This window comes from Dermacentor andersoni, chromosome 1 (assembly GCF_023375885.2).
Source record: "Dermacentor andersoni chromosome 1, qqDerAnde1_hic_scaffold, whole genome shotgun sequence".
Taxonomy (NCBI): domain Eukaryota; kingdom Metazoa; phylum Arthropoda; class Arachnida; order Ixodida; family Ixodidae; genus Dermacentor; species Dermacentor andersoni.
Window position 1 is genome coordinate 242594539 of NC_092814.1, and position 20093 is coordinate 242614631.

The window sequence follows — 20093 nt, forward strand, 5'->3', positions numbered from 1 at the left end:
CGGTAATATCGGTAGAGTGGTTTTCCCCAGATATCCCCCGATTTTGTCTCGTGCAGCAGTTTAGTGGCCTGGCCACCAGGAGCTCTAAATTTTCACCAGATTTCCAAAATCTGGTGGCGAATTTCACCAGGGGGGCAACGCTGCTGGAGACTTCCAGGCTTGAGAGGTGCAGAGAGCCGAGCAGACGGTGCGAGTGCCGGACCAATGGCGAACCGCGCTGGAGTCACGTGGCGGGTGCGGAAAATCGCACAGTCCGGCACGACCTTTAATAATTTGCTTTTTGTGTGCTTGTTTCTGAATGGAGGAGATAGCTGAACGGCAAACTTGAAGACGGAGAAATGCGCTTTCCAAGGAGACAAAGATGGCAGCGCTCGGTTGCACTGTTCCAGAGATAGTGGCTTGAAAAACGCTGTTTTTTCTTGATTTCCGCAAAATTTTTCGCCATCTTGGCTGATAAAACAAATTTTTTCAGAGCACTTCTACGTGGTTTATAGTGATGATATTTCGGAATCAGATAGAAAAAGAGTTATAGAAACTGAAAATGTGATTTTAAAAAAATAGATATTTTGGCCATTTTTCGCGATGCGAAAGCCGCGTCCCCCCTTAACATCAAAGGCTGTGGGTTCGACTCTCGACCATCACGATATCAAATTGAATCAAACTCGGTTTGCCCATATCTCCAAGTGGGTTTGACTCCCACCAAAGGTTGTGGGTTCGAGTGTCTCAACTTTATCTTAATTACCTGTGCATTATTTCACATTGCCTAAATAAACACCAAGGGTAGTGGGTCCAACTCCCGACCTTCACGATGTCAAGTAGAATCCAACTTGGAGAGGCTGATTCGCCCATACCTCCAAGTGAATTCGACTCCCACCAAAGGTCGTCGGTTCGACTTCCTATCAATTTTGGTGCCATAAGTTTTGGTGCGATAACGCCAGACAGTAACGCTGGGCATCAAATTTTTCATCCCATGAGCTGCCTAAGGCTTTCGCCTTAATAAATTTTAGTTGGTTGGAGTTTGCTTTTTAATTCAGTTCCTAACTAGACAGATATCTGCCAAATGTTTACCTTTGACTCTGCATAGTGAATACTACTGACATAGAATTCTAGATCCATGTATCAATGAATTTCAAAAAGCTTTTGTAAATATTTTAAATGCAATGAGGCACAATGTTTTCTGTTTAGGAAGGAATTTTTAGGATTCAATTTCTAGATCGTCCCATTCAATTGAGTCACAGCCTTCATAAGATTGAGAATGGAAAGCTCAAAGAAAGCATAATACACACAGTACTTCACAATGTTACAGTTTCCAAGGAAGTCGTAAAACTATCTTTTATTTCCAAAGAGACCAGTTTGTACAAAGAGGATCCAGAAAGAAATGCAACCTCAGTCAGTGTATCTTTCTTGTTTGTTATGAGAAATCAAAATTGTTTGAGCCATAGGGAAAGTTTCCTGGGTCATTTCCAGACAGGTAAGAGTGCATCCAAAATTTTCTCCCTTGAGAAGACATTTCTGAGCGAAACAGGTTAATGCAATAATTGCAGTATATGTGTGTCTTTATGTTTGCATGTATTTGTATGTGCGTCTGCATGTAGTACATAGAGAGAAAATGGCAATTGTCTGGTGCATGCCAGTGTGTATGCCTGTACAGGTACATCCTTAATATATCTATTTATATATATATATATATATATATATTGTATGTGCATATACATATATATATATATATATATATATATATACATACTATTTATGCATATATTAGCCTATGAACACTCTCTACAACGACCACAACACAAGTGGCTGCCTCTGCAAACATAAACAAGTGTACAGTGTTTCACAACCGGTCTAACAAGATGAGCCAAGGGCTAACTGCAAAGTTGGTGGCGTCCCAAGGAACACACGTGCCCTGTACATGAGTAGGAAAGGGCATGTGAAATTAAGTAAGAGTTGCTGCATCTTCAAGTTTGTTCATGGGGCAGGTGAGCTGCCAACACAGAGCTGCCGAGAAGAGGAGGAGGGTAAACACAGCTTGGGTGGCCTCCACAGCTGCCACCAACCAATGTCAGATTGATCCAGAGGGAACCCAGAGGGCCTTATTCTGCTCATCGTCTACACACATCTTGACTTGGGTGCACATGTAGGCCAGGTTGCTCCCTGGAATAACAGCTGCAAATGCATATGGCAATTTCTTAGTCACCAGTCTGCCTGAAAAGCACTAAGTTCTACGTCCTTTGTCCATTCATATCAATCACTAGACTGTTCCGAGGTACCAAACACTTTTCCCATATGGAGTGCAGGAGATGCTTTATACAGAGCAGACTCAATTCGAAACACAATAATATGGCTAGTAAAGCCTCATTTTCATACCTAATATTAATGGCATGGCAATTTCAGTTATTTTTTGTGTGCATTAGAATCAGGTAAATATGATATTTGAAACTGTACAGGAATGTTCAGAGTAGTCATCAGTGTCATCAGTTCAGAGTAGTCATCAGGGCCCCGTGTCGCAGAAAACCTGGCGTCCGCCGTCCCGCACCCGGCGTCCAGCATCGGCAAAAAGTATTTCGAACCACACATACCCAACCACGTAGGCCCTGCATGTGGCACAAGGAAGTTACTGAACTAATTGAATTTATCAGGGTAAAATACGTAGAAAAATTGTAGAGTACGACTTACACACAACCTACAGAAATGATAGCGTCGGATTGTAATTTGAGTATGTGAAAACAATTCTGTTACGCGGAAACCCCTCTTGACATGATAGTTTTCCAGCTGCCGTTTGAGGTCTGTCTTAGTAGGAGTGGCACGGCCCTCTCGGTTCCTTGCACACCATAAAAAGAAGTACCACAAAACTTGCCTTCGTGCATAGCATTCCCTGCCAGCATTTCCTGATAAACATTACGGTTACATAAGCTGCAGTTGCTGGGAAGCGTGAGAAGCACTCGGGGATCACTGAATGCTATTGCGTTCCACTCTTAAAGGCGAAGCTTAAGCGTCCTCCAAATTTCTATTTATAAGTTACATTGAATGCTTCAGAGCTTAAGTACAGATGAGGAACAAGTTAATTTGCTGTAGCTGGAACAAATGAAAGAAACATGCTCACCATTGATGAGGTGCTTGTATTCACTTTCAATCTTGAGGGCATGCTCGTACATTTCCTTAGCAGCCTTGGTGGTCACCTTCTCCGTCAAGTAAGTAGAGTCCTTCACTTCCCTAAACGCAACAAACAAAGAATGAAAATTTAAGCAAGTTCAATGATGCTCATTATATATTTAGAAAACTGAAAAAAGCCATAAGACAAACATGTCTGAATAGCACAAGATAGTCACAGGGTTGCAGCAGTTTACACTCTCAGAATTCCTGAAATTTAGCACACCAATAAACATATAATACAGACAAACCTTTAAATATAAATTAAAACACCATGACACACATTCTTTTAGGAAGAAGCCTCTTTCATTATAGGTAAATGCAGCTAAAGCTTGAATGCCACAAAAGAAGGTACCTGTTGTAGCGGCGGATGCCGCCCAAGTACACGAACCGCTAGCAACCAAACGATCCCGGTTTATTGCCACATACAGTCATATATATACACATAGCGACACTGGTGCCTCTGGCGGCAGGTGATCCCCAAATCGGAACCTAAACCACATATACAACATATTCCCTTTCTTATAAAAAAAAGACAGCTACATGGGTTAGTGATTTAGTAGTGGTAGTACGTAGTGCTCTTTAACAGAATTTTATTTACAGTAACAACAATGTGCTTGTCTTATGCACTTAATAGAAAAATATAAAACAAAAAGAGGAAAACAAGATACAACTCCATTTATGTCCATATTTCACAACGTCAGCAAACTCAATACTCGAGCAGATTGTGACAGGTTCATGTTCACTGCAAAACGTGTCTTTCTGTACTTAGTGTCCATAGCGGTCTGGAGGTCGTCTATTCCTTGATGGCTGTACCCTATGCTGAGGTCCCGATGCTTCTGAGAAACCACTGGCGGCAGGCGAAGTCTCTTCCGGCTCACAGCCGGTCACTGGTGGCATAGGCGGCTGCTTCACAGCAGCCACAGCTGAAGTTCCGGTTGGCGCTTCTGAAACGGGTCTCTCCAAGGTAGGCGGTGAGCTGCTTTCCCTAGCGGTGTCATTTGTATCACTCCTTTCCCCCCACCCACAGATAGATGCAGAAGCTTGTGGCATCCTTGACAACTTTGAAGCGTTCCACGTTTTTCCATCATCAAGTTGGAAAGACAATTGCCCCTGCTTTCTTATCACTTTTCTTGGGCGGCTAAAAGCCTGGTCACCTTTAAAAGCAGTTGTTTGTCTGCGTACTCGTACAAGGTCACCAACATTCACTTTGGTTTCCCTTGCGGCCCTGCGAGCGTCTGTGTATAGTTTACTGGATTGCTGCTTTTGCTTCACCCGCTCGCGTAGGCGGTGGAGCTCTGAAGTAGGGTCGGTTGTAAATATTGCTGACGGATACCCAACGACATCGAGCCGAGTCCTTGGCAGACGTCCATGCAGGCGAAGTGCTGGAGCAACTGCAGTTGTGGCATGCGGCGTACAACGGTAAATGCCCAAGTATTCTGTTACCGTTTGGCGTAAGGGACGCTGCTCGAGTGTAGCCACTTGAACAAAGCTTTTAAAAACTCTGTTGAACCGTTCTACCTGTCCGTTTGCTTGCGGGTAGTATACGGATGAATGCCGCAAGCGGATGCCGCGATCCTGCAGAAAAGCTTGGAACTCTCGAGATGCAAACTGTGGCCCGTTATCGCAAACAATTTCCTCTGGGTAACCTTCACGTGCGAACACTGACACCAAGAAGCCTGTTACTGTGCGTGTTGTGGCTTGGTTGCAAAAGTATACTTCGGGCCACTTAGAAAAGTAGTCGACCAGCGTGATCGCATATCGACAATCGTGTGGTGCTCTCTCAAATGGGCCAACAATGTCCATGCCAAGCTTTAGCCACGGTTCCTTTGGTAAGGGGACCGGGTTCAATGGTGCAGCCATAACCTTCGTGCTCTTGTCCGCTGCCTGGCATATACTACACGTTTGAATAGCTAGCTCGACTTGCCTGTCCATGGCTGGCCACCAAAATTTTTCTCGCAGACGTGCCTTCGTTCGTACAATTCCAGGGTGAGCCTCATGAGCCGCGGTAATTATCCGCGCTGTAAGTGATGCGGGAACCACAAGGCGTTCGCCGCGCAAAATCAAATTGTCCACCACTGACAGTTCATCGCGAAGTTTGAAGAAAGGTTGAAGCTCACCCGGCAGAGATTTTTGCGCAGGCCAGGACGATTCAATGTAGGCCTTGGTTCGTTGCAGTGTGCTGTCTTCCGACTGGGCCTATTCAAACTCTTCCCTGGTAATGCAAGAAGATATAAGGGCAACTGATACAGTTTCATCTGGTAAAGTCTCTTCTTCCTGAGGAGGTGACGCAGGGAGACGAGAGAGCGCATCTGCTACTCGATTTTGCGAACCCTTCCAGTACTTTACTGTATAGTTGTACTGCAGTAGGCGCTCCGCCCATCGTGCTATCCGCAAAGGACGCCTTCCTGGCCCTTGAGTAGACAGCAATGCGACCAAGGCTTGATGGTCAGTAAGCAACGTGAAATGGCGTCCCCACAAGTAAACATGCCACTTCTCGCACGCCCAAACACACGCAAGCGCTTCGCGTTCTCCTACTGAATATCTCCTCTCTGCAGATGAAAGCGCTCGGAAAGCAAAGGCGACAGTGTGTAGTTTCTCTCCCTCCACCTGTTGGAGAACCGCTCCAAGCCCACAGTCTGAAGCGTCAGTGGAAACAACAACTGGAAGAGATGCATCGAACATCCGCAGAACTATGTTGGACGCAAGTGCCTCTTTGATCTTTCGAAAACTGGAGTCTACTTCGCCAGACCAAACAAATGGTTGCCCCTTTCGAAGCAGAACGCGCATCGGTTCAACCATATCGGCAAAGTTGGGAACGAACCTAGAGTAGTATATGACCAGTCCCAGGAACGATCGAAGGCTGGCTGTATTGGTGGGTGCCGGTGTATCCTTGATGGAAGCAACCTTTTCCTCCAGCGGAACAATACCACTTGCTGTGATCCTGTGACCCAAAAATGAAAGTTCCTGCGTATCGAAGATACATTTGCTGTTCAGTTTGAGTCCTGCCTCTTTAATGCGTTGAAGTACTGCTGCAAGGTTATCTATGTGCTCCTGCCGGCCCCGCCCGAAGACTATAATGTCATCTATATAGAAGAGCACGCCCTTACATCCTTGCAGGACTTTGGCCATCATACTCTGAAATGCAGAAGGCGCGGAAGCCAGTCCGAAGCACACTCGTTTAAAACGAAAGAAGCCTTCGTGAGTTATAAATGCGGTCAAATCGCGACTCGCAGGGTGAAACATGACCTGGTGGTAAGCTGATGCAAGGTCTAGCTTAGAAAAATTTGTAGCCCCCACTAAACTATGCAATAGCTCTTCTGTATGAGGAAGGGGAAAGCTGTCTATTACGACAGCTTTGTTTGCTTGTCGAAGGTCTACACAGAGGCGAATACCTCCCTCTTTCTTCTTAACGACCACAATGGGTGACACCCATTCAGATGCCTCCACCCTCTCTATCACGTCCAGATTTTCCAACCGATGGAGCTCTTCTGAGACCAATGGTTGTAGCGAGAGCGGAAGGCGCCGAAGTTTGGATTGCACTGGCTGCACCGTGGATCGCGTTTTGACGTGATGCACAAAACCTTTCGCGAGGCCAAGGCCTGGATCGAAAAGAGATCCAAACTCGCCAACTAATTCCTTTGGGAGGTTAATATCCTGCACGGCTTTCGTCGGGTCAGGGCGCTGTTCCCTTCGAGAATTAGAAGTTAGCGTCGTTTCAAGGCATTGCAGAGATGACCCATCAATCTGTAGACCGAGGGCCTTGATGGCATCGATACCCAAAAGTGAGGTGCCTTGTTCTACGACGTAGAAAAGAAGGCTTGTTGTGCTAGCTTTGTACGTAACGTCAGCGAAGAAACAGCCACGAACCGGAATTGGCTGTTTTGAATAGTCCAGTAAGCGAACAGTCGGGGCCAAAAGTACTTGGCCTTCCCAATACTGCTTAAAAAGATCGTGTGCAACAATGGAAACTGACGACCCAGAATCTACAAGGAAAGTTATGTCTGCACGGCCAATCGAAACTGTGACGTGAACAGCGGAGCGAGCGGCCGTCGTCACAGCCAGAATGCTCAAAACTTCCTCGCTCGGAGAGTCTTGGCTGTCTACCTCACGCACCGGAGCGGAGCCTCGTTTCTGGCAAACAGAGCGGAAGTGACCCATGACACCGCAATGGTGACAACGCTTGCTTTTGGCTGGACAGCGAACTGATGCTGCATTGTGCTGGGATGAACCGCACCGGTAACAATGAGACTGGCGGTTGTGCGACCGCTTCGAGCTCTCGTCGGATTCTGCTGTACGCGTAGGCGTATTTCAACGAGTATTTATGCGTCCAACATCTACAGAAGGAAATTCTTGCAGATCATTGTACGCCTGCTCAAACTGCCTTGCCAGTAGTACTGCTCTAGCGAACGAGAGAGACGATCCTTCAAGCAGAAGACGCTCGCGCAAGCTCCGAGACGAAATACCAGCAACGAACTGGTCACGCAGCGAATCTTCTTCGACAGGAAAAGAGCATGTAGCAGAAAGCTCCCGCAATGCAGTGATGTACTCATTCACTGATTCACCAGCTTGCTGAACTCGCCTACTGAAACGATGCCGTTCGGCAACAACATTGCTTGTTGCCGAAAAATGAGCGTGCAGAGCGGCGACTGCGATATCGTACGACGATACTTCAGGCCTTGTGTCGCCTGTGCCCTTGCTATCTTCCGACGTTTTCTCAGTAGCAGTTTGCTCACCGAGCTTGACGTTGTCCAACGATGGAAGTGGTAATGTATAACATATGCGCTGACCTTCTACGCCGAGGCTGTGAAGAAGTAGTGCTTTGCGACGATCCGGCGTGCAGTCATAGGCCCCCGAAGCAAGCAGGTAGTTCTCGAAGATGCGGAACTATTGCGGCCACGCAACAGCAGGTCGACCAGGCACAGGCAGGAACGGGAGCGGCGGCGCGAGTCCAGAAATGCTCATGGCGCCGGAAAGCAAGCGGCGAAAGTCACGCCCCCCGAAATGGTCCCACCCTCGTCGCCAATGTTGTAGCGGCGGATGCCGCCCAAGTACACGAACCGTTAGCAACCAAACAATCCCGGTTTATTGCCACATACAGTCATATATATACACATAGCGACACTGGTGCCTCTGGCGGCAGGTGATCCCCAAACCGGAACCGAAACCACATATACAACAGTACCCATTATACCAGGTGTGTACTGCCTACCAATCAGTAAATGGAAAGCCACAAGACACTAGTGTCAAATATTTAAGCACATTAGCACAGCCTCCCAAAGTCTACATACGGCTTTGTTGCAAATTTCAAAACCCACTAACATTTACAATAATCAGACGATACAGTTTGTCTTCCTGTAATGCAAAAAATTTTCAGACGGCACAATGCACTCAGTGTCTGAAGAGCCCATGGTAGCACAATAGTACTGCGTATGGTATACAAATGTAGAATGCAAGAATAGCAAAAGATTTCTAGCGTAGAAATGGGGAAAAAACACATGTTTAAGAAGACTTAAAGAAGACAACATAGGCATTAACTGTCAACTAGCCCAAGGATACCAACTCACCCAAAGATACATGCTATTAAACAGAATGCAATGTGTAAAGTGCCACTATTGACTGTTCAGCTGAAAAAGTGTCCCAATGAAATCAAGGTGCTGTCGGTGTGACAGTAACATTTTATTTGCACAGCAGTGTTGCACCAACTGTAATGCAGGCCCTGAAATTACCATATATACTCATGTAATGGCCGGACCCGTGTAAAAGCCACACCCAGAACCTTGTAAAAGATATCCCCCGAAAAATAAACTTAAAAATGACCCGTGTATAAGCCGCACCCTCAATTCTTGAGAAGGTTGGCAGTGTTCATCTGTTTTGTGGTGCAAGAATTCCAAAGCATTTTTTTTTTAATTGGTGGCAAAACAAGGCAGCCATGCAGAGTTTTCGGCACCTCCATGTAGCAAAAGTACAGTCTCCAAGATTTAGCAGCTGCTTCTGAGACGCTGCTGTCGCTGGTCCGTAGGAGATCACCATTTATTCCAGCTGGTAGATGATGCGTTACGGCAATAGCCAAGAATAGCCAGAGCCAGTACAAGCGAGTACTGTAGTTTAATAAAGGCAAGTACTACCAAAAATATTTAAAAAAAAAAAGTTGTCTTCTCTGTGTAATGGCCGCACCCCTGATTTTCACCCCAAATCTCAGAAAAAAAAAACTATGGATATTACACCACTATATACGGCAAAGTGGTTTTAATGTCTCACAGAAACATTAGACCCAGATGTAAAGGTACCTTGGGCATATAGCACCTTGTGCAATTTTAAAAGGTGCAAGCAAGCACATGGAAACAATATGCTTATCAACCTGCTGATCTTAATTTTGCAGACAAAGTTATTATTTAGCTTTTCTGTGCCAAAGCAGAAATCTGAGATGTGAAAATAAGTAAACTGGTATAAAAGTTTTACGAGTCTGGTGACACACACAAATGACGTGTTAAAACTTTCTTTGTAGGTTGTCATCCACGTTTTTTTGAGTTGCTCTTTTTTTTTTACCCAAATCACCAAGCTAGCGATGTCATGCAAATAAATCGTGTAGAAGCACATGTTTTCACATGAACATTTGCAGTTTCCAATATTGCAGCTTGGAATTTGCTGTGACATAAGTTTTCAGAAACGGAAGTATCTGTACAGGGTTAATGAGCAAGCAATCTTTTATAAATAGAGTAGAAACCTTCTCATATGATGGAGTGCTAGAATATAATGTAATAACAGAAAAATTTATTTATGTAAGTATACTGAGCATGCTGTTAGCATAATGAAAACTATGCTTCAGCGAAGTTATAACTGGGAGGCTATGTTATCTCTGGATGCGTTGGCAAGGTTCTACTCTAGAAATATGGCCACTCTTGCCTGGAGGGGACAAGCAGCCAACTTTGAAATACGCCTATGGCATGTAACAGTGGCTGCTGTGCTTAAGGTCTGTCGGCAAGAAGAGCCAAGAGCACACAAGCAGATACATGTATGGCTGCCTTATTGAGCCACAGACGTCCATGCTATGCTGTTCACAAGCAGCAGGGTTGGCTTAGTGTTTTCAATTTACAGGCTGCACTTGACGCTTGTGGCTCACAATGTGTAGTACCGTATTTACTCGCGCGAAGAACAAACTTTTTTTCTTTTTCGGAGAAACTGAAGCAAAGTTGGGGTGCGTGTTTATTATGCAGGGTAAATATTATGGGAACATTTCTGAAAGAGCAAAAATTAAAACGTAAGACAGTAATGAAGAAAAAAAATGTGTCAGATAACTCAGCATTCAAGTAAAAATTCAGACAGCTTGAAGGCGAAAGCTCAAGTGACGATGCGTTAAAGACAGACACATGACCCACACATCCCCCTTAGTACTCATCCCCATAATGCTCTTAGTCTACTTCGCTTAGTCATCCCTCTTAATTCACTCAATCATCATCTTATATCCCTGTCACACGGGTACTTGAAAGTCTTTTGAGCAAAAATACTTCTCCTGAAAGAGAGTTTCGCTAGCAGACACACGACAGGGAGCGATCTCTTTTTCAGAAGCAGTCTTTTCCGGAAGTCGAGTCCATCAATCTCGTTTTATGGCCGCAAAGGAGTAGCCTCGATACCAGTGGGCACTAACAATTATCATATATTAAAAGATAATGAGCAAATGCGTATTTTTCTGTCACCTAGGCTCATGATAAAAAATAATTGTATGTCTCGTACAGTAAACCCAGTAATGCTGACTTTGCTTTGTACTCTTGTAAGCAGTTCGAACGCTCTTTAAGCTACTACAATAAATATTTATATTAACGTTTCTTAATCTGGTGTTGTTAAACTTACATGAAAACCGTGTAATACAATAAACTTTCACTTCATATTTTGAGATAAATCAGTTTATTTTGGCTGATTTTGTTTCGAATGCTAGCGCCACGCTTTTGGTAGCGTGTCCAGAAGGAAACACTAAAATGTGATTGTCTGTGCCGTGTGCCTGCTATGCAAAACCACTTCATTAAAATGTCCTCCAACTTGGTAAAAGACCACTTATGTACAAGTGTTTGTTGTGTGCTTGTGTGACAGAGGTATTAATTTGCTTACTCATCCTCTTAATTCACTTAGTCACCCTCCTTAATTTGCTTAGTTTACTTTGCTTAGTCATCCCTCTTAATTCACTTACTGATCTTCTTAATTTGCTAACTCATCCTCTTAATTTGCCTAGTCATCCTTTTAATTAGCTTAGTCATCCTCTTACGTCGCTTAGTCATCAATCTTAATTCTATTGCCTTTAACTCACCTGAGTCATCCATTTAGTTCCCTTCGTCATCCCTCTTAATTAGCTTAGTCATCCACTTAATTCACTTTATAATCCATCTTAGTTTGCTCTATCATCCATCTTGCTTGCTTACAGGGTACGAGTGTTTACGGGTATGAGCCATTGATGATGATAGTATTTGTACCTTTCGCATCCACACATTTTACGGAGGTATAAGTCATTCATAACTGAATGATGATACATATAAGGCTTTCGCCTTCATATAGAGGTCCCCTATTTGCAAACAGTGACAGCTATCCAGGCTTCAGCAACTGGGAGGCGTGATGTGTCTGATTCGTAGTGAGCAGCTTGTCATGCTGCTTCTGCCAGTAGCGCATGCAGACTTCGTCAACACAAGATGCCTTCTGGCAGCACAATTTCCACACTCCATAGCACACTCCACTACCTTTGGCTTAAAACCGGCTGTATAACTGGAATTATGGCTCATCGCCCACAGAAAAACACAAAACAGGCAGAAAAGTGAGCAACAGACAATACTGTCATGAAACGGTTGCCCTTCAAGAAAAGAAAAAAGCCATGCAGACCCACAGACTGCAGGAGCTGGTGTAAGTGAAGCTTTGATGAGTGGGCAAGACAACTAGGCATATCACGATAAGAAACGTTCAGCAGATTTTGGGGATGAACACGTCCCGCCCCGTAACAGTCATCAGCCGCGGTGGTGTACCTTGCAGAGAAATGGCAAGTTTTATTCTGAGGCAATATTCTCAAGTGATCACTTCCAGTATAATATAACACTTGTGAGCTTTTGCGTAACTCAGCAATAAACACATCAAAGTAGACAAATGAAAGCATTCCTGCCACTGTGCAAAGATAGTGTGGCTTAGTGCATATGCAGTCAGTGTGCTCTGTTTTAGAGGTAATCTGCTGTGTTACAGTGTACTAAAGAGGGGTGGTGCGTTCAGGCAGAACCCGCGGCTGACGCTCCTCTTGCAGACATCACCACATGACATCACTTCAGCATGGGTTGTTGGAAAGCTGCTTGTTTCCCCTCAACGGGAGGGGACTGCCCAAAGTAATTTCGGAGCAATTTTGGGAGCAAGTAAATTTGCGGTTTGGAGCAGACTAAACTTCATTTTGGATCAATTTAGAGCAGATAAAATTTCATTTTGAAGCAGTTTGGCGCAGGCCAATCTGAATTTTGGTGGAAAAATGTAACAGCGCACTTCAAAACGATGACGGAATACACAATAAACCAACATGAGCGCTGTACTGCAACTGTCTTAAGCAACGTCTTAAGCTGAATTTTGAAGCAGATTACCAGGATACTGAAGCTGTCTAGTGCATCAAATTTTGGTAATAGTACCTGTTGATTTTAATTACCTAGTAGTAGCAATCGCAAAAACGTGCATTCTGCAATAGCGAGTCCAAAATTTCTAGATGTAACCTAAGACATTCTTTTATAAATAGATTTTTCTTTAATGTCTGGACAGTGTTGGTGAAGTGCCTGGGAATGCGCTTCACCAGCAGACTGCCCAGAGAAGCCAGAGTTATGTACTACTGTGGTTTGCTGAAAACCATTTCTACATAATAGAAATAGTTCTGCCTTGCCGCAGGCCAATCAGAATGTGGTGCAGTAGAAGTGCGCTTTGTAGCTATAGCGTACTAGAATATGGAAGAGTGGGTCGAGCAGCAGCACGGCGCATGCTTTCCTGTAAAGCCCAAAACATTGGTGGCACTATGATTGAGCTATACATTCCCGTGCTGACACTCATGATGATAGAGGAAAATGTTCTCAAGTTAAACAGTTCAGTCATCGCAGTAATATAATTTCTGGGTCACCATATGTCACCGTAGACCCAGAGAGCCGCAATCTACCCTGGGCCAGTATAACGTAAAACTATTACAATCTGTTTTTACTCAAATCCACCATTAGCCCTTCGTGATAAATCAAAATGGCTTAGGCCTCTCCCATATATGCACTAAAACAGATTGGAATAGTTTTATGTTATACCAGCCTCAGGACAGAGATGTAAGCCCACTGAACCCGCTGCAGCGTGCGCCTCCGTAACGCAGAATTCTTCCACATCCCACGAAATCTAAGCTTTGGCCGGCACTTCATTTCCATAATATAATTACTGCTACACTTATATGTAAGCAGATGTACTGTCACGAACAAATGAAATGTGAATAAGAAATCGCAATGTAGAACACCTAACTGAAGTAATAACTTGCTAGTGTGATCTCATGCCGCTACTTATCCGGTTGAAATAGGTGGCATAGGGCTCACACTAAGCTTGAAGCCAAAATTATGCCAACATTGCATATTGGCAAAAAAGATAAGAAGGAATGCGTTCTAGTTATCCCCAACTTGTTTACCTACCATACTCATATAGCCACGTACTTTATCATTCTCTTTCTAGGTATGGGTTTATGAAGTGGTTTCAATCTACGCAGGAAATAATCACATGAACGCACTATCAGCATAAATTAAACGAAAACCATTTCGAGACTACTCCAATGCGTTGTTTTGTTTCTAGTTTGGGTGAAACTGAGGACATTTGTAACAGTTGCTTAATTAAGACCGCAAATGTACGCATGGCACTACTCCATGCTTAGAAACTAGCTACCAGTCAACATCTAACTTTTGGACTCTCTAAAGGCCGTGAAAGCACCCGAAAAAATGGATGCATGCACTTTACTGCCCCAAAAGCTCAAATTGTCGCAGGCACGCCCAAAATAGCTTTGAAGGCCTGCCAGTACACTTATTAGGCGTATCTTAGCTCGTTCTTCGACAGGACATGGCGGGTGCCTGCGTATATAATTAAGGAATACACACCATGTCATGTCACAGTTGCCCCCTTTACACTCTTGGTATGCTTCACCGCAATATATACAGTATGCTTGACTGTGTAACATTACTATATCGCAGCAAAGCCGATTTTAGAAAATCGGCATTATGCAATGTGGCATGCTTTCTGCGCTTCGAAGCCGTCAGTCAGGATCACAAAGGTGGAATGGGTGCCATTGCTGAAAGCATCAAATTCTTTCAATGAAAATAACAGCACCGAACAGCAAGAAGCTTAGCAGCGAACATCTGAAGCAGCTAGGCCTGTAGCATTCTTGCAGTGGTGGCTGCCAGAGAATCAGCGTACGAGAGTGCCGGTTCGAGGCTGTGAGATGATCCAAATGGCAGTGGCTTCGATTAGTGCCATTTTAGACCTGCAGTCATGGCAATAAAGATGGGAAGATCAGATGGCGAAAAGTTTTGCGTCCGAAATTTGAGACGTTCTGGTCGTTCCGCGAAGGCATTCAAATTATCGGGCATGTACAAAAAATCGGTCGTTGACTGTAATTACACATAAAAGGCGTTTGTTATAGTATGCGTTTCTATTCATGCCAATGGTACAAGAGCAAAACCGGAGGCCACAGGAGTAACAAGATAATGAAGCACTGGACGTCAGGAAAGAACAGTTGAAAAAGGTTCTAGTTCACTCACAGCGCCCTCAGTCTATGTTTCATTGTTTTGCGCCTCAGCTTTTTTGTGAGTTTTGCGCTGCACATGCGTCGGCCACATGCCTGAAGCGCCGAAAAGTCCAGTGTCATAAGAGAGAAAATTACGAGAAACTGTGTGGGAGACTCCGTCGAGCTGTGTGCGAAATGTGAATGGCTGCACTCTTTTTTGAAAAATGAATCCACTCGTGGTTCACGGCCTCTGCTGGAGAACACATGCCGAAGCCATTATGGTGCAGCGTGGCGCAATTTCGGCCAATTTTTTGTTTGGTGCAATTTGGCGCTAGAATTGGCGTTTATAGTAAAATGACGAAATTGGTGCAGGAGTCTCACCCCTGTGTATAAAATCAAATGTTGTACAATAGTTAGCGTCATTCATTCGCTGTCATTCCGGTGGAGAAGCGGTAGACGCTCCGTCCCTGCATCTCTCAGGTGGCACCTCCGACTTCCATCGTGAGGCGCCACCCACATGGTACTCTCCCCCATGACCGTAAAGCAGGCATGAACGCTAGCTGATGGGGTAGAGTAGGAAAGGACGATAGGAGAGGGTGGTGAATGGTCGGATCGGCCACATCTGTCTGGCATTGAAAAAAATAGAGGCACTGCCTGAACACACTACCCCTTCTAGTACACTGTAGCCGCATGTGCAAAGACTGGGCAAGCTGCAATGGTGCGGCATCATGTGCTGTCTTCCCGCATGTTTAGTGCTGGAGGTTCTATAATCTTGAGTTTCGGAGATGCGTTGAAGACGAAGGATTCGCTCACCGCTTCCGGCACTTTTCATGGTAGCGGGCGACACTGTGAGCGACACTATGAGCCGCAGAGGCGAAGTGGACGCAAGAGCGTGGCTGGCTTGCACTTTATACAGCTGATGTGAAGACGTTGTCAAAACGGCATGTAACATAATCTTTCATCGCCGACTCTCAAGTTAAACAAAATGATTTTTTCTCATTCAAATTTGATTTCTTCAATTGCCTGATAATGCAGAAAACTTTGCAGCCCCTTCATGTACGAAAAATAAATTGCCAACTGTACTTATTTGCATAAAAGATTGAATTTCAATATAATGAAATTTCTATATTGCAACACGCATGTGGTATTTGATTGTTTGAACGAGGCGCGTGGGTGCCATGACTCGAGAACTGGGCTTGCGCTGTGAATCTAACCGGTCAGTGCTGCAACCGCTGTTGCAAATATAACCTGTAAATAGTTGCTCGTCTTACTGACTCGTCCTTCGTGTAACATTGTGGTAGAGGTGGAACGTTCCCCGTCCTCGCCACGGAGCTCCGAAGTGGCCGCACCATCGTCTTCTCAGCCATGCCTTCCGATGGAACCACCCCGTCGCCACCTACGCCTGCGGCGCCAACCACAACGTATGTTACACTTCCTAGCCTCCGTGATCCTGGGACATTCTCTGCCCAACATGACGTTGACATCGACGACTGGCTCAGCATGTATGAGCGTGTTAGCCAAAGCCACCACTGGGACCCTACCATCATGCTTGCCAATGTGATCTTTTATCTGGATGGGATACCCCGTGTCTGGTTTTGCACCCATGAGATCGAGCTCTCCAGCTGGGACATTTTCAAAGAGCAGCTTCGCGACCTATTTGGCAACCTGTCAGGTCGCCAACAGGCTGCGCGTAAAGAGCTTGCCACCCGTGTCCAGTCGTCGACCGAATTGTATGTCTCCTACATACAGGAAGTGCTCGCGCTTTGCTGGAAAGTCGACGAGCACACGACTGAGGTTGACAAGGTGGGCCATATCCTAAAAGGCATCGCAGACGACGCCTTCAATTTGTTCGTCTATAACCACATTTCTACCGTCGACACCATCGTCAAAGAATGCCGCCACTTCGAGGTAGTCAAAAGCCGCCGCGTCATCGCACAGTTTTCCGGGCTCCCAAACACTCCTGCCACGTCCTCTTGCTCCGCTCTTACCGCCACACGACCATTTCAAGAGAACGTCACCCGTATCGTTCGCTGTGAGATTGAAGCGGCGAGTCCGGCCCCCCTTCATCAACGACTCCCTGACGGTACCTTTGACCAAGAGGCCCCCACTATTTCCATTATTCAAGAAGTTGTGCGGCAAAAAATTGCAAACCCTGGCATCCCTACCGCCTGCTCTGTCTCCCGACCTGATTCGACACCCATTCCCATGTCCACAACCTGTCATGACCAGTATTTCCTTGTTAAGCATCGGATAAACACTGGTGATGCTGCTCCCATTCACCGCCGGCCGTATCACGTGTCCACGATAGAGCGGCAAGTTATTCAGCCGGAAGTAAATAAGATGCTCGCCAGAGGCATTGTTGAGCCTTCGTCGAGTCCTTGGGGGTTGCCGGTCGTGCTCGTCAAAAAGCAACATGGCACGTGGCGTTTCTGCGTTGATTACCGCCACCTAAACCGAATTACAAAAAAGGACATTTACCCTTTACCACGAATCGACGACGTTCTTGATTGTCTTCACGGTGCCAAATACTTTTCGTCCATCGACCTTCGATCTGGTTATTGGCAGATTTCCGTCGATGAGCAAAACCAAGAAAAGACCGCTTTCGTCACTCCAGATGGCCTCTACCAATTCAAGGTTATGCCGTTCGGTTTATGCAATGCCCCCGCCACGTTCGAACGGATGATCGACTCTCTTTTCAAATGGTCAACTTGCCTTTGTTATCTCGATGACGTTCTTGTGTTTTCTCCTACATTTGAGATGCACCTAGAGCACATCGCAGCTATCCTTGACGTCTTCTGCAAGGCTAGGCTCCAATTAAACTAATCGAAGTGCCACTTCGGGTGCCGACAGATTACAGTGCTAGGCCATGTCATCGATGCTTCCGGAGTACAACCTGACCCGGAGAAGGTTCGAGCAGTAACGGCTTTGCCTGTACCTCAGTAGCCCTGTTCTTATTTCCAACAGTTCGTGAAAGATTTCGCAGCAATCGCTCGACCACTCACTGAACTTCTGAAAAAAGACGTGCCTTTTACATCGGGTTCCCCTCAGGCTGCCACATTTTCACACCTTATCACGATTCTCACCAATCCACCGGTTTTGGCCCACTTTGACCCGTACGCACCTACAACCCTGTTGGCTTTCGTCGCTCAAGGATCCTACTGGCCGGCTTGATCGTTGGGCCCTCCGACTACAAGAATATCCCTACACAGTGACTTACAAGTCACCAGGACACCAACACCAGGACGCAGATGGACTCTCTCGCTACCCAGTCGAAGACGGGACCTCTACGTCTGATACTGACACCAACGCCTGTGTTCTCTCTGCTTTTCCACTGCTCCATGTCGCCGACGAGCAGTGCCGTGACCCGCCCTTGCGTTTCATCATTGACCGCCTGGAATAGTCACTTGCCGACAGTTCCTTTCGCTTATTCACACTTCAAGATGGTGTACTCTACCGCCACAACGTTCACCCCAACGGCCCTGCATTACTCCTTGTGATCCCTAAACACCTTCGCTCGGCTGTTCTCCACGAACTTCACGACCTCCCCACTGTCGGTCACCTGGGTGTGTCCCGTATCTACGACCGGATCCGCCGACGCTTCTTTTGGCCAGTGCTTTTTCGCTCCGTTCGAAGATACGTAGCTGCGTGTGAGAAATGCCAGCGATGCAGGACACCATTGACGCTCCCTGTTGGGTACCTTCAACCACTCGACATTCCCGTGGAACCATTCTTTCAGGTTGGTTTGGACTTACTTGGCCCTTTTCCTCTTTCTATCTCTGGGAACAGGTGGATCGCTGTGGCCACGGATTATGCCACGCACTACGTCATCACCTGAGCGCTTCCTACAAGCTGCGCCACAGGTGTCGCCGATTTTCTTCTATGCAACATGATTTTATTACATGGAGCTCCGCGACAACTTCTGACAGACCGTGGCCGGACATTCCTATCAAAAGTTATCGCGGACATCCTGCAGTCCTATGCCACGAGGCACAAACTATCCACATCATACCATACGCAAACAAATGGCCTCACGGAGCGTCTCAATCGCACTCTCACAGACATGCTCGCGAAATATGTCTCTTCAGACCACACTGACTGGGACCTTGCTCTACCGTTTGTCACATTTGCTTATAATTCCTCGTGCCATGACACAGCCGTTATTCCCTATTTTTCCTTCTGTTCGGCCGAGAACCAGCACTGCCCCTAGACACAACCCTCCCTGTTCACGTGGCACCGACCAGCGAATATGCACTTGACGCCATCACCCGCTGTGCCTATGCAAGGGAAATTGCCCGCGACTGCCTTCTGAAATCCCAAGAGAGTCAAAGGCATTTGTACGACCGGCGACACTGAGATGTGCACTTCCCGCCTGGTTCTTTGGTGCTTCTATGGTCTCCGTCGCGTCAGGTAGGCCTGTCAGAAAAATTGCTGCCTCGTTACACAGGCCCACACCGAGTGCTTCGTGCCAGACTTCCGTCACCTACGAGATTGTCCCTGCCACGCCATCTGCTTCCCAGTCCAGTGATATCGTGCACGTTACGAAACTGAAGCAGTATCACCCTCCCAGTGACGACTTTAGACGCTCCGGGACGTCGCTTCTGTCGATGGGGGATTATGCTACACGCGTGTGGTATTTGATTATTAGAACGAGGCGTGTGGGCGCCATCGCTCGAGAAAAGAGAAGGAAGAACGAACTGGGCTCGCGCTGTGAATCTAACCGGTCAGCGCTGGAACCGCTGTTGTAAATATAACCTGTAAATAGTTGCTCGTCTTACTGACACGTCCTTTGCGTGACAATATTCAATGAAGCAAAATGTCGATTTTACTGACTTCATTATACTGAGGCTTAACTGTAAATGCAGTATTTGCCGCAGCACGCCATGCGTGTTACACATCCTGACCAACAAAGAAATCATGGCATAAAGTGCATAACACAGGTAGAATTGCAGCAAACGTTCTTAGGTGCCATAGTTAGCACTAATTTGATACTTTTGGTATGGGACCCCAAAGAACCTACAACTATATTGGATAAATAGTGCAAAATCATAGTAAGACTAAGTAAGGGACATAATTGAGCAATGACTCACAACTACAAGTTTACTGGCAAAAATATTATACAGAACAAAATTTTAAAGATAAAAAGCAGTACATGTGCAGCAAAGTATCTGTATACATTGAAGAGGAACTAGAGCTTTGT

At 45.8% G+C, this 20093-nt stretch overlaps 1 protein-coding gene across 3 annotated transcripts in view; it reads right to left on the bottom strand.

The window, feature by feature from the left end:
* Positions 1-1300: 1300 nt before the first annotated feature.
* The window catches only part of Dlg5 (MAGUK family member discs large 5), a 160730-nt gene continuing 141937 nt past the window's right edge, over positions 1301-20093 (bottom strand). For all 3 annotated transcript variants that reach the window (XM_050196189.3, XM_050196188.3, XM_072290144.1), the window contains 2 exons: positions 3107-3216; positions 1301-2169 (listed from right to left, as the gene is read on the bottom strand). In XM_050196189.3, coding sequence (XP_050052146.1) covers positions 2066-2169; positions 3107-3216 — 214 coding nt within the window. In that variant the 3' untranslated portion in view covers positions 1301-2065. The remainder of the gene's footprint in view (positions 2170-3106; positions 3217-20093) is intronic.